We start from the raw sequence: 14518 nt of genomic DNA, 5'->3' as shown, positions 1-14518 counted from the left end.
ACAATTTCTACCATAAAAATGCAGTGAACAGCGTCAGACTGCTTCAGGAACTAGTTTTCACCGCTTATACAATGTTAAATAGCCTCTTGTCCAGCAACATTCATGTAAACATATGGAGTCTGAACACTTGGAAAACTTCCAATAAACATCGGGAATTTTTGGACCACTAAATATCCTGGTGCTCAAAGTTGATCCACTATGAAGTCCTAAAATCCAGCTTGTTTTGATTCAAAACTTCAATGATCCTCTGCTCATTCAACGGCAGCATTTTCTTTTTTTCCAGACAATTCAAAATGACCAATTTCAGACTGGCAATTCACCAGACATCGGAATGAAAATGAAGGGCAATTTCCTTTTACTTAAATAAGTGGCTGCGAGGGGAAATCCACAACGCAGCCCTCCATGGAACTGTGTTTAATTTCAATCCAATGAAGTAGTTACTGCTTGTGAAAAATAATGTGGAAATGAAGTGCCCTCAACAGATCAGAATAAACAGTTTCACCATTTAGGGTCCACAGGTGGTGTCAGGAATGCGCTGGTACAGTGCGCATGCTGTTTGTCAAGGAACAGATGTTTCCTCGCTGTGGTCATTACTTTTTACACCACTCACAATCCTGCAATGAAGAAAACATAGTGACTGTTCCATCAAAAGGGCCAAAAAAAGCCATTACACGATTTCCCCAAGCAATGCAGACAGACTTCCAACAGTCACGCAAGATTTCTAATTTGTATGATTAATTCTAAAACTTCACGGTATTGTGCAAACACAGTTTCCACTTTAAGGTTAAAAATTCATGTCAACTTTTTGTGATTTAATAGCTGCTATCAATGAGACTGAATTTCAACGAGAGATTTTCAACAATCTAATAAATCACTACAAAATTGTTGATTTGGTAAGGGTTAATATTTTTGCAATTACAAGCATACTCAACTACAATAACCACATTTATAGATAGAATAAAGACATCATAAGACATTCTAATAGTAAACCAACATTATCTAATTCCCTGTATATTTTCCAGAAATGCATTGTTTTTATGGCTCAAAGTTCAGAAATTCCCAAAATATATTACAACAGAATAATGTTGTGTTACATACAACCCGGCATAATCATGTAGTAGACCTTGCCTAGAGCAGTACACACATGCAGCCACGTTTTGGCTCTGATAAAGTTACAAAAGCACACCGTGCATTCCTATCTACTATCTGCCGTCGCACATATCCATTCCTCCCCCCCCACTGGGTTCCCTTTAGTCCTCGGCCCCCCCTTCCCTTTCGGGTCCCCCTCTTGTTCTCGGCAGCCCAATGAGTTGCGCACTGGGAACATTCCCAGGAACAAAACAAGATATTTAAGCATGCATTGATTTTGCAGAAATAAAATCCTGGTGATCCCTGGTAAAATGCATCTTAATTTCCTTTTATAAAAAGTGATGCAATTTCAAAGTTAAATTAACACTTCAGTCATCAGCTCCAGAAAGGAAAACTGAGCTCATGGCTGAACTAAAAGCCATTAAGGAAAATCAGCATACGAGTCTAAATGCTTTCTAATATAAAGCATGTTCCAAGGCGAAAAGTACAGATATCCAGTCAGCAGCAAACGGACATTGTCCCTTACTGACCTCCCAGACAGCTGCCCAAAGTTTAGCAAACTCTTTTAGCAAAGACATTTCCTTTGCTAATATCAGCGGTGGTCCAGCTGCCTCCCAGGGATATCGATGATGTCCAGAATCAAATGTCACAAAGCTAGCTGGTTAATCATTGAGCTCTTCAATTAAAATAAGAAATTTACACAGTCAATTCAAATCAAGTTTATTGACTGAGATCTGCCAGTCAGGAAGTCCAGAAGCCTGTTGTGGATGGAGATCGCAAGGGCAAGGGCCAAAGGTTTACGATGAGCTTATATAGTGGGGATCCCAGCAGCCATTCCAGGCGAAGCTGAACCACATATGCATCTCGACAAACCTTATCCACTGCATTCAGTATTTCTGATGTGGCCTCTTTTACATCGGCAATATCAAGTGTATTATAGGCCTTTGTTTTGCTGAACACTCAGCACTCAGTCTGACAAGGTCTGCTGGATCTCCTGTTGCAAACCATTTTAACTCCCCTTCCCATTTCGACCTTTCTGTCCTGGGCCTCCTCCATGGCAAGAGTGAGGCCACAAGCAAACTGGAGAAACTGTATTTCACTTTGGTCGCTTCCAAAACTAATGGTATGAATATTAAATTCTCCTTTTTAAATAACACTTCTCTTTTCTTTTCCCCCACCCTGATGAGGGGCCATTTCTCCCACTACTCCACCCCTTTTTCTCCCTCTTCCTCCTCTCCTATATCCTTCCCTCTGACCTTACATTTCACTCATCTTCTCTCCTGACCTGACACCCTTTCATCTCTAGCCTATGTCCACGCATGTGCCAATCAAAAAAACCCTCATCTGTATCCATCCAATGGGTGGATACAAGGAACTTCAAGGAAACAAGCAACTGCACGTGCTGATTTACCAAGGAAAGGCACAAAATGCTGGAGTAACTCAGCGTGTCAGGGCCCCCACTACTACTTCAATGTCTAAAGAAGTTCCCAACTCAAAACATCACCTAGCCATTTCTTCCACAGATGTTGCCTGACATCGGAAAACAATAGACAATAGGTGCAGGAGTAGGCCATTCGGCCCTATGAGCCAGCACCGCCATTCACTGTGATCATTGCTGATCGTCCCCAATCAATACCCCGTTCCTGCCTTCTCCCCACATCCCCCAACTCCGCCGGAGAATTCAACAAGACTTCAGCAAGGCCAACTTGAAGAAATCACTAAAAAAACACTACCAGCACATGCCCTGCAGCACCAGAGCATCAAACAGCCTTGACCACTGCTGTTATATCATCAAAAAGGCCTATCGCTCCATCTCTCACTCTCACTTTGGGAAATTCTTGTTTCAATAATACCATCTCTCTTTCATCCAAACCCCAAAAGATATTGATGCAACATGTTCAAACTCCCCTCAAGTTAACCACTTCATCTAAGGAATAACCTAGTGAACCTTCTCTGAGATATTTATAGTGCAAATCTATTTATTCTAAAATGAGACCAAAACCATACATTGTTGTTTAGATGTATCCTTCTCAATGCCCTGTAAAATTACTGATGATTTCTAACTTAGAAGACCAACGCTTCTTCTTTTATTCACTACTTAATGAAAAGGCATCCTGCATGGTTAAAACAATATACTGAGACTCCGAGTCAACATGGCATGAATGCTCATTTGATCAAGTAAGGCTACAAGCATCTCTGCAATTGTACTCCAGGCAGACTCTTTGCTTTAATGCAAAACATAAAATTAAGTGGTTTATACACAGCAGAAACTCAAATCTCAGGAATTCTATGTTAAAAATTTAATATTAGTCCCCATTGCACATGTCCATACCAGTGTTATTCTGACGAACTCTGGTTTGTTGAATTTTATTGATGAAATATGAAATTCGCCCATCAAAGAGCAAATAAAATCATACAAAGGACCACTAATTGCATCCCATATTGTTCCAGTACCTCAGCAACATAAAATAGTAACACAGAAATTCAATCAAATTAATTGTCTTAACTACCATAACACATAATCCAGTTTAGAAATAATTAACAGTACAGCTTTGCTGCCAAATGATAACAAGCCGGAAGTAGCAGCCAAAATCTTTCATTATAACTGATTATCAAGATTAGATGTGATCAAAATTCACTATGAAAATCAATCTGCACAGCCACAATCCAGGGAAAAATTTAACTTTCTGACAAAATATGCCCAGGATGTCAGTAAGGTTCCTAGACTCAGACCTGACAGTGTTCCTCATAAGTAAATGCAAATGGGTGTCGGTTACCTGCAGCAATAGCTTCCAAGAACAGCCAACATAGTTCTGAATCTTTTTCAATTATTTTAAGACTCTTGGGGTGGGGAATTTGGTTGAGTGTCACCTAGCCATGCTAGCTGCTGAAGTAATCAGTATTAGTTTATTTTGTCATATTTTACAAGGTAGTGAAACACTTTGTTTTTATACTTTCCAGTTAAATTATACTGTACAATCAATTCCATGCACATGTACAACAGGAAGTGCAAAGAGAAAAATAGCAGAATACAGAATATAGTGTTAAAACATTACAGTTACAGAGAAAGTGCACATAAAAAATGTTCAAGGGCCTCAGTGAGGTAGATTGGGAGATCAGGACTTTACCCTTAGTTTATGACAGGCCTGTTCAGTAATCTGATGCAAGCATGTGCTTTCAACCTTTTGTATCTTCTGCCTGATGGGAGAATAAGAAATGACCAGGGTGCAAATGATTGTGTTGGCTACTTTCCCAAGGCGACAGAATTCCCCCACGGTATTATTTGTTCAAACGGGTTTTCATCTGCAGGGCAAGAAAATGGATGTTGTCTACATGGATTTTGGTGAAGCATTTGATAAGATGCCACAAGGTAGATTATCCAGAAGATTTAATCACATGGGGTGCATAATAATTGGTAAATTGAATCCAAAATTGGCTTGGTTACAGAAGACAGTGGTGGATTGATGTTTTCTGTTACTTCTCTGTGATCAGTGCTGTTCTGCAAATACGAATTTGCAGTGATATTGCTGAAACCTCTGTTATTCGATGAAAATGAAAGTGGCCAAATTATTAAATTTGCAGATGACCTAAAAATTATTGGTGAACGGAAGGTCATCAAGGGATGATGTTAGTTTGGGCATAGTAATGGCAATGGAATTTAATCCTGAAAAGTGTGAGCTGGTGCATTTTGGGAAGTCAAATGCAAGAGAAAAGTATACAGGTCATCCCAGTTACAGCAGGATTCCATTCTGTACTTGCAAAGTCAGAAATGCGGCTATGATCCACATTCTCACAGAGCAACTGATTATTACACTTCCAAAACAGCCGGCAATGGAGGGATATAGACCACGTGCAGGTAGATGAGATGAGGTTAGACTGGCGTCATGGTCGACACAGATATAGTGGGCCAAAGGTCCTGTTCCTGCTCTCTACCGTTACATGCTCTGTGGCCTCGATCTTTGAATGTCACATAGATCCTATCTGGCAAATTTTAAGCAGTTATTCCATTTCCAAGCAGCTATGCATTAAACATTTCCAGATACAAAAACCTTGAAAGCTTGGAGCATCACAGGAAGACAGCAATAGGTCGAAGCAGCAGGGGAGATTTCAAAAGGCAGCTGCTGGATTGGTTGAGTGATCAAAATTGGCTAATTGAGCAGCTAATAAAAAAGCATGGTGTTGCAGCGTGGCCTATTGGGAGTGACCGCGTTGGGTGAGAGAATGCGTAGATGGTAATTTTGACATCCACCAATCAAACACAACCACTGAAATCTGGTTGCAGCAGGTCATGCTGCAAAAATGTATTATTGCCAATCACAACAGCAACTATCGACAAAATGGTCTTCCATCCAATCACACAAGCTGGACCATCTCCTATTGTCACTCTGTGGTAGTATGACCTGCAAGCAGTACTTCCTGGAGTTACAGATATCTGAGCAGCAGACTGTTACGAATGGTCACCATGGCCTACAATGAAACTGTGACCGATCTGACAGATTATCTGAGGATTATCAATTTGTGGACATCAAAGTGTGAAAGCAACTCGCAGTACCAGTGTTAAAACAAACTTTCACAGAAAAGGTAAGAAAATATAAAACAGTGCAACAGAGGAACAGGCTATTCGGCCAACAATGTCTATTCCAAACATGATGTCGTTAAACTAATCTCTGGCTGCACATGATCTATATCCATCCAGTCCCTTCATATCCATGTACCTACCTAAATAAGCCTCTTATTCTGGTGGATCAGCCTACCATGTAGAAAACACCCACTGACCTACCCGCATTGATTACTTAACCAACAATAACTGCTCCCACTAGCTCCAGCTTTCTAATGCTGTTATCTGCCTTTCCCCAATTTCCCCACGTGACAATAAACTAAACTCAAACTCTTATCTCCCTCTCTATCATGTCTGAATCATTGAAATTCTGGAATGTTGAGCTGTCAATCCTGTCCCTCTCACAACCAAGTCTCCACAACAGCTTCAGCATTATAGCGCCAACAGTTGCAACTCATGAATGCTGGATGGGATTAAACCTGTAAGTGCAGTGCAAATATATAATATCTTCTTCATTCAGAAAACAAAATGAAAAATGGATAAAGAATGGTAGGCTTGAGAGAACATGCAATTAAATACTTTTTATCTTGCTTATCAGATTTATCAGAAATTATTATTTATCAGAAATTCTCATTGTTTCATTAAAAACCCATATTTAAACAGCTTCCCAATTTAATTATGTACATGCTGGATCTTATAGTAAGTGAGCAGTGAAGAAAAGATGGTGCTACAATCCACATTCAGATTGGAAACAAATAGACCCCTTAAATACAATCATCGAAAGACAACAAACAACAATTCTTCTCAACATTTTATGGCCATGAGCTCTCCCAAATTTTTTTCCAAATTATAACTGTATATAATGTGGAAGATATTCTGCCGAAATGAGAATACTTTACCCATTTTTCATGACACAATAGAAACTTTCACTGGGATGTAGTTATGCCAAAGATAGAGCTGCAACGGTGCATGGTTAGCAGTAGGCTGTCCACACTTTTTCAGAGCCCATCACCCCCTCAGACTAAAAATCAATGTCAGATAATGCCGTAGCCCTTCAATGCTACATTGCAGTTTACAAGCCACAATCTTAAGACCCACTACACAAGTGCTACAACCAAGGCAAATTGATAGACCGCACAAATATCCTGTCATAATGAACTAAAAACTTTGGAATTGGTCAAATCAGTCAATGTGACCGTTACAAAAACATGCAGTGACAATGGCTTCAAAACCACAAGGATATCTTGAAGACAAATACCCAGGCAACTTCTGAGTGTGAATTTTCATTAAAAAATTAGCTATAGAATTGTAGCCAATGTCTTATGGCCTTATGTTCTCGAACTAATCTATCCATTACTTAAGCAGCTACAAAACAATTTTTCAACCAAAATGTTCGCTTGAAGAAAGGTTGTACAAGTTGCTATATTTAAAAACAAAAATCAAGTACTTTGATTGACTTTGCTCGAGTGTTCTGTTTTACATGTCTCTGTATGATTCTTCACTCACCTTTCAAGAACCAAGGTGATGGCCTGCGAAAGATCAGGGTTTGCTACCTGCAAACGTTTCCATAAAGACCACACAAATTCTTTGTCAGCCTGCACAGGAAATGCAAAAGTTACACAATAGTCACAAACGTATAAAAATATAAATTTTACTGAATAAAATGCACATTCCCCAAATGGTTCAATTAAATCATACGCCTCATAGAAAGTTCTGGACTTTGTCAGTGACAGACAAATTGAACTGGAGAGCAGCAAACATTTTTTTTTAATGATCATCTCGTACCATTGAACAGTGTGTGGTGCGGGGGGAGACTCGGAAGGACAGTGCATAATAATCGCATTCTATTTAATTGGCAACTGAGGTGATGGAAAGCTAATGGATGGTTGATTTAAAGATTAGTTCATTGGATAGATTCCTGGGTTGACAGAGTTAACCTGCAAGGGAAGATCAAGTATGACTTAGATGTTTAGGGTTACAATGACACAGCATGTAGTGATCAACGTGTCCCTTCACCTCCCCCCTCGACTCCATTCAAGGACCCGGTGCTCTAGATGTCAGCTGATTTACATCGGTGAGACTAAGCAGAGGTTGGGCGATCGTTTTCGCCGAACACCTCCGCTCAGTCCGCAATGACCTACCTGAACTCCCGGTGGCTCAGCACTTCAACTCCCCCTCCCATTCCCAATCCGATCTCTCTGTCCTGGGTCTCCTCCATTGCCAGAGTGAGCAACACCGGAAATTGGAGGAACAGCACCTCATATTCCGCCTAGGTTGCTTGCGTCCGGATGGCATGAACATTGAATTCTCCCAAATTTGCTAGCCCTTGCAGTCTCCTCCCCTTCCTTAACCCTCGAGCTGTCTCCTCCCATCCCCCCCGCCCTCGTCCTCCTCCCTTTGTCCTTCCTTCTCCGCCCCCACCACCCATCAGTCTGAAGAAGGGTTTCAGCCCGAAACATCACCTATATCCTTCGCTCCATAGATGCTGCTGCACCCGCTGAGTTTCTCCAGCATTTTTGTGTACCTCCGTTTGATACTGACCTTTGGTGTTCGTATATTTCAATTGGAGATTATCCAGAAATCTCCAGCTTCTTCCAAAAGATGTTCTGATTACTAGGTTAATTGGCCACTGTAAATTATCTAACAGTAGTTGGATGGGAAGAGAACTAGTGGGATGTTAATGAGCATGTCCGAGAGAATGGAAATTAGTGGACAGAGTGGCATTGATGGGATTGCTCTGCGAATCAGCAGACTCAATGAGCTAAATTACCTCCCATGTTGAAAGAAATTAGAACATTATATTCTTTGAAGTTTAAATGTGATTGCCTTACAATTGAACATACAAAACCATCAATGATCGACAGGATAGATGCTAAGAGAAAGCTTCCTCTGGCTGTGGAGTCAAGAATTAAGATGCTGTGCCTCAGACAAGTGATAACTACCAAAGCTAAAATTAGATTATAATCTGTGGAATTCTCAACCCAGGCCTAGTCAACTGGTTTGTTCAAATTAATAGATAATTTGAGCACTAAAATGATCAAGGGATATGGAAATCATGCAGAACCATGGAAGTTCCTGGGTACAAATGCTTCAGGATAAGAGGAGGTTTTGCTGTGTTGATTAAGGAGACTGTCATGACAGGGGTTAGACAGGACATTGCTGATGGTTCATCCAGTGAGGCTACATGGGTGGAGCTGAGAAATAAGAACGGGAAGATCACCTTGTAGGGAGTGTATGACAGCGCCCCCCCCCCCGCCCCCCCCCGATATCATAATAGTCAATCGGCATTGGAAGAGCAAATATGCTAGGAAATTGCAGGCAGCTGCAGGATCAATAAAGTTGTCATAGCTGGGGATTTTTACTTTCCAATATTGACTGGGAATGTCAGAATGCAAAAGGTTAGACAGGGTGGAATTTGCCAATGTGTTCAGAAAAGTTTCCTCAGGCAATATATAAAAGGTCCTACACAGGAAGATGCTTGATTTAGTCTAAGGGAATTAGATGGGGCAAGTGGAGGAAATGTTCATTGATAAGCCTTTTGGGACCAGCGGCCACTGTTCTGTTAGGTTTAAGTGTTATGGATTGAGACAGGGCAGGCCCACAAGTTGAAATACTAAATTGTGGCAAGGCCAACTTTGAGGTATCAGACAGGAACTCGCTCAAGTTGATTAGAGTAGGTTGTTTGAAAGAAAAGGAATGTCTAGAAAATTAGATCTCTAAAAGTATGTTGACAAGAGTCCAGGACGTGCAGGCTCCTGTTAAGAGTTAAGGACAAGGCAGGTGGCATAAGGAAGCCTGGATGACAAGATAAATTAAGGCTCTGGTCAAGAATAAGGAGGCATGGAGCAGGTAGAGGCAGCTGGGATCAAGTGTTTTCCTGGAGAGGTTTCTAGAATTAAGGAACATGCTAAAAATTAAAATCAGGGGGGCAAAAACAGGACAGGATAGATTTTATGTACAATAGGGGAAAAGAAAACCAGAGAGAGAAGAGGGCCCCTCAGGAATCAAAGCAGTCAACTCAGTGCCACAGGAGATGGGAAAGGCCTCAGTAAGTATTTTTCCTGTTTTTACCGTGGAGAAAGACATGAGGATTAGGGAAATTGGGGCAGTCAATGGAAGTGTCCCGAGGGCAGTCAGTATTACAGTCGACGAGGTGCTCAAGGTCCTAATGTGCATGATGGTAGACAAATCTCCTGGGCCTGATCAGATATATCAATATCAGAGGACGCTCTAGGAAGCTAGAGTGGAAATTGCAGGTGCCCTGGCTGAGATTTATGAGTCATCATTAAATACGGATGAGGTGCCAGAAGAATGGAGGATTGGAAATGTTGTGACTCTATTTAAGTGGAGCTGCAGGGAAAAGCCCAGGAACTATTGGCCAGCGAGTCTAACATCTGTTACTAGCAAGTATTCTGAGGAATAAGATAAATGTGCATTTAGATGGATAATGGCAGATTATGGGTTACCAACACAGTTTTGAACATGGGAGATTATGTCTCACAAATCTGATTTGAGTTTTTTTTTTGTTTTTTTAAAAGATAACCAAAAAGGTTGATGAGGCCAGAGCTGTGGACGTTGCACATATGGATTTCAGCAAGGCATGTGACAATGTTCCGTATGCTGCTCTGAAAAGTTAGATCGCATCGGACACAAGAAGAGAGCCGACTGGATAGAAAATTGGCTTCACGAAAGGAAGCAGAGGGTGAAGTTTTTCAAACTGGAAGTCTGTGACTAGTGGTATGCCTCAGTTGACGGTGCTGGGCCCATTGTTGTTTGTCATCTATCTCAATGATTTGGATGAGAACGTACAAAGCATGATTAGCAAGTTTGCAGATGACACTAAAGTGGGTGCTATTATAGATAGTGAAGATGGTTGTCAAAAATTGCAGTAGGATCTTGATCAGTTGAGCAGGCGGGCTGTGGAATGGTTTAGGGAGTTTAATACGGAGAAGTGCGAGGTGTTGCATTTTGGGAAGTCTAACTGAAATAGAACCTATACAGGGAATTGCAGGGGTTTGGGTAGTGTTGTAGAGCAGAGGGATCTTGGAGTGCAGGTGCATTGTCCTTCAGCCTACTCACAGGGCATAGAGAGGCCATGTCCACAAAAGATCACACATGAAATTCATTCTTCACATAATCTAATTTCCCTTTAGAAAGGTGCATGACTCAAGGAGTCAAAATACATAAATGTTTGGCATGAGTAATAAAGATTTCAGGGAGTTTGTGTAGAATATTTTGAATGGAAATAATAAGCCACAAAAACTTGAATTGATGCAAGGAAATGAAGTTAAACAGTTTATTCAAATCATGAATACTGCAGACCCTTATTCCTCAAACAGCATGCTGCATTTTAATTTAAAAAAGAATGTTGTGATGGAGAGCTAGTTTTGCATTACACAAGACATTCTCACTGCATTTTGACAACTGAGAAAGAATCAACCTCCACAAAGTAAAACAATACCAATTGAACAGAAATTAATTTTGCAAAATATTTATTGCCTGCAAATGTTGTTGATTAGTATACTTTAAACACAAACAAATGTTATTTTAACCTTTGAACCATCCGCCTACTAAAGAATGGCTCTATTGCAGAACTGGACATTTGCTAATAAATCAGAATTTTAATATTGGTTACACTACACTGATGCCAAAGATTAATACTTAGTTTGGCAGTGTTGCCAGTAGAAGTGAGAGATTCCAACAATGAAGCCAATTAGTGGTCTTGCAGAAGCAATATTCCAGCATGCACATCACCTGAGACACAGTATCTGACAGGAAGAGTCAACAAGAGTGATGAATTAATTTGTAAAAATACTTCATTTAAATTCAACGGTGTCATCATTTAAAGATTGTGACTGTAGCTCTACAGTCAAGTCATATAAATTGATTCTATATACAGAATATGTATACAAAATGTAATATGATCAAAACCCCTCATATTAATCCAAGATCATTCTGTTTCTTACATCATTACAGCATGAAATATTTACAAGTCAACAATTTTTGTAACAGTTTCACCAAAAGTTTCTATAAGCAGGTCAAGTAGTCCATGAACTGAAAATGAAAGTATACAATGAGAGGGATCTAATCCTACCGCAATCAACTTTGGCAAGTATATATCTGAAACCATCAAGGATGGCCTTGACCCAATTTAGAATTTTGACTCGTGGGCCCACCCTGTCCTTACCCATAACTATTTTAAGTGGTCACTGGTCCCAAAAGGCTTGCCAACGGACACTTCAGCACTTATCTATCCAAATTTGCTTTAAAAAAAAAAAAATTTTTTTTTTTTAAAAGGACAAGCTTTGTGACATATTCCACCGAAAGTTAAAACCCCCTATGACGACAACCCCATTAATCTTGCAGCTGCTTGCAATTTTCTGGCATATTTGCTCTTGTAATTTTTCTTGACTATTTGGGAACATATAGTGCACTCCCAACAAGGTTATCATCCCCTTTTTATTTCTCATCTTCACTAATATAGCCTCAGTGGACGAACCATCAGTAATGTCATCTCAGACGACTGCCATGAAATTCTCCTTAATAAAGAACACCCCCGCTGCTGAAACTCCGGGCCCGACTCCGATCCATGGTGTTTGGCCGCGAAGCAGGCGACATGGAAAAAGTCACCTCTCCGTGGAGGAGGCGACCGAAAGCGGTTCCCCCTTACTCTCCCTCACCACTCAAGACACACCGAGAGACACTAAAACAAACATTTGGACACACAATCGGGTTTTAAATCAATACAGCCTAACATCTCGTTCCACAGTGGACTACAGAGGTCAACTGCAAAGATGCTAACCAATCCAACACAGAGAAAACCCACCTGACACCGAGCAAGTTCTTCTGACAGTTTCCGCACTTGTTCCTCCAGCTGTGCAGCTGAGTCACATTGTTTTGAAGCCATTTTAGTGAAGCACTACTTCAAAAAGAGGAGAAAAAAATTAACATCCTAAGCAAGGTGTTTAACATTATTCAAGACTTCAAAACCACAGTCACCTTCATTGCCAGACAGGCCACACGCAAACTGAAGGAACAGCACCTCGTATTCGAGTGGGCAGCTTACAACCCAACTGTATGAACATAATTTGCACCTCTTCTTCCATTATGAACTTTGGCTTTTCAACTCTGGCCTTTGTTCAACAGTCTGCCAATTAAAAACGTTCCTTATCTGTATCCACCTATAACTTGCCAGACTTTATCTTACCCCCAACCCTGTTCCAGCTTTCCCACCCCAACCATAATCAGTTTGAAGAAAGATCCCAGCCCAAAACTTCACCAATCCATATTCGTCAGAGATGCTGCCTTTTCTTTAGTTCCCCGTGCCAGCAGATACTGCAATCTTGATCAAAATAGAAGAAATCAGCAGGTCAGACCGCATCTGCCGAGAGAACTGGGCATTATTTTGTGTCTGAAGGGTCTTGATCCAAAAACTTGTCATTCATTCAGATGCTGCCTGACCCATTGAACTCCTCCACTTTATTTTTTTTCTCACTTGAGTGAATCCTGACCCTCATCATTCCATCCAAATTCCCTATCCAACACCATGGGAGTCCTTTCACTAGAAGTTTACAGCAACTCCACAAGTTGACTGACCACAATCTTCCACAATGACAATTTAGGATGAGCAATAAATATCAAAATAAACTCTTCCACACAACAACATGTTAATTTCCAATCTGATAGATTTGTAATATATGTAGGCATATGTAACCAAGGAAGGCGAGTCGAACTGTGTTAGAATGGCCACTATCAGACTGGACAGAGAGGAATTTAACTTCCTGTTCCAGTAATGGAAATATATTCCACTTCACAATTACTCAAATTGTAGTAAATTTCATCTCAGATACGGAAATGCACAATATGCAAGTTTTCATAACTTATTCAGTGTCCTTACAACTCTTTTTGCTTTGCTATAATGAAGATTGAGCTCTATTTTAAAATTTTGATATCCAGATTGTACTTTAATACATAAACTGCCCGATCAAAAAAAAAAAGAAAATTATTCAGAAACCTGAAAAATCTCAAAAAAAATGTTATCTAAACTAAACACACACCTGCCACCAAGGGAAATCGTTCCCGACCCACTCCTCCCATCCCACTCCCCACCGATGTTACGAGACCAAAGACCGAGAAAACGAGGTGGGGGTTGAAAAAAGGAAGACGATAGAAGGAAGGAGACCGTGGGAAAGGGACGGTGGAGTCGGTGGTGATGGTCCAAGGGCGGGGAGGGGGTGAAATAACATTTGCCTGTGTAACTGACCCTGTGGGATGGTGGTGAACAAACTGACCCCAGCAATGCGTCGCTCTGACGGGTTCACTCTACACCGACCACCGCTCCCAAATCACTCTACAACTACTTGTTTAAGAAGGAACTGCAGATGCTGGAAAATCGAAGGTAGACAAAAAATACTGGAGAAACTCAGCGGCCGAGGCAGCATCCGTTGTCTACCTACAACAACTACTGCCCCCTCCCTCACTCACTCCGCACCGCCGTCCTCACTCACTCTCTACACCACCCACCCTCACTACTCTACACCCACCACCCTCACTACTCTGCACCACCCACCCTCATTACTCTGCACCACCACTCACCCCCTACGCACCAGTCACTACGCTCTCACCCTCACTACTCTGCACACCACCCCATCACTACTCTGCACCCTCCACCCTCACACTCTGCATCACCCACCCTCACTACTCTACACCCACCACCCCCTCACCCTCACACCTATGCACCCACCCTCACTACTCACTCTACCCACCCTCACTACTTACACCCACCCCCTCACTACTCTACACCCACCACCTCACAAACTTTGCACACCACCCTCCCGCTCTCACACTCTGCCGTTTCCCACCCTTTAAACT

The 14518-nt window shown here is 41.3% G+C and overlaps 1 protein-coding gene across 8 annotated transcripts in view; it reads right to left on the bottom strand.

The window, feature by feature from the left end:
- Positions 1-14518, bottom strand: part of cntln (centlein, centrosomal protein) — a 369478-nt gene extending 354960 nt beyond the window's left edge. The window contains exons 1-4 of one of the 8 annotated variants that reach the window (XM_055632366.1): positions 14494-14511; positions 13911-14031; positions 12474-12566; positions 7154-7242 (exon numbers count right to left, since the gene is read on the bottom strand). In XM_055632366.1, the coding sequence (XP_055488341.1) occupies positions 7154-7242; positions 12474-12554 (170 nt within the window). In that variant the 5' untranslated portion in view covers positions 12555-12566; positions 13911-14031; positions 14494-14511. Of the gene's footprint in view, positions 1-7153; positions 7243-12473; positions 12570-12646; positions 13637-13910; positions 14154-14493 lie in introns of those variants that run through there. The other 7 variants (XM_055632367.1, XM_055632370.1, XM_055632368.1 and 4 more) reach the window with 7 other exon arrangements.

This window comes from Leucoraja erinacea, chromosome 3 (assembly GCF_028641065.1).
Source record: "Leucoraja erinacea ecotype New England chromosome 3, Leri_hhj_1, whole genome shotgun sequence".
NCBI lineage: Eukaryota > Metazoa > Chordata > Chondrichthyes > Rajiformes > Rajidae > Leucoraja > Leucoraja erinaceus.
Note: the sequence above shows the minus strand (reverse complement) of the source record. Positions and strands in the feature narration are given on the sequence as shown.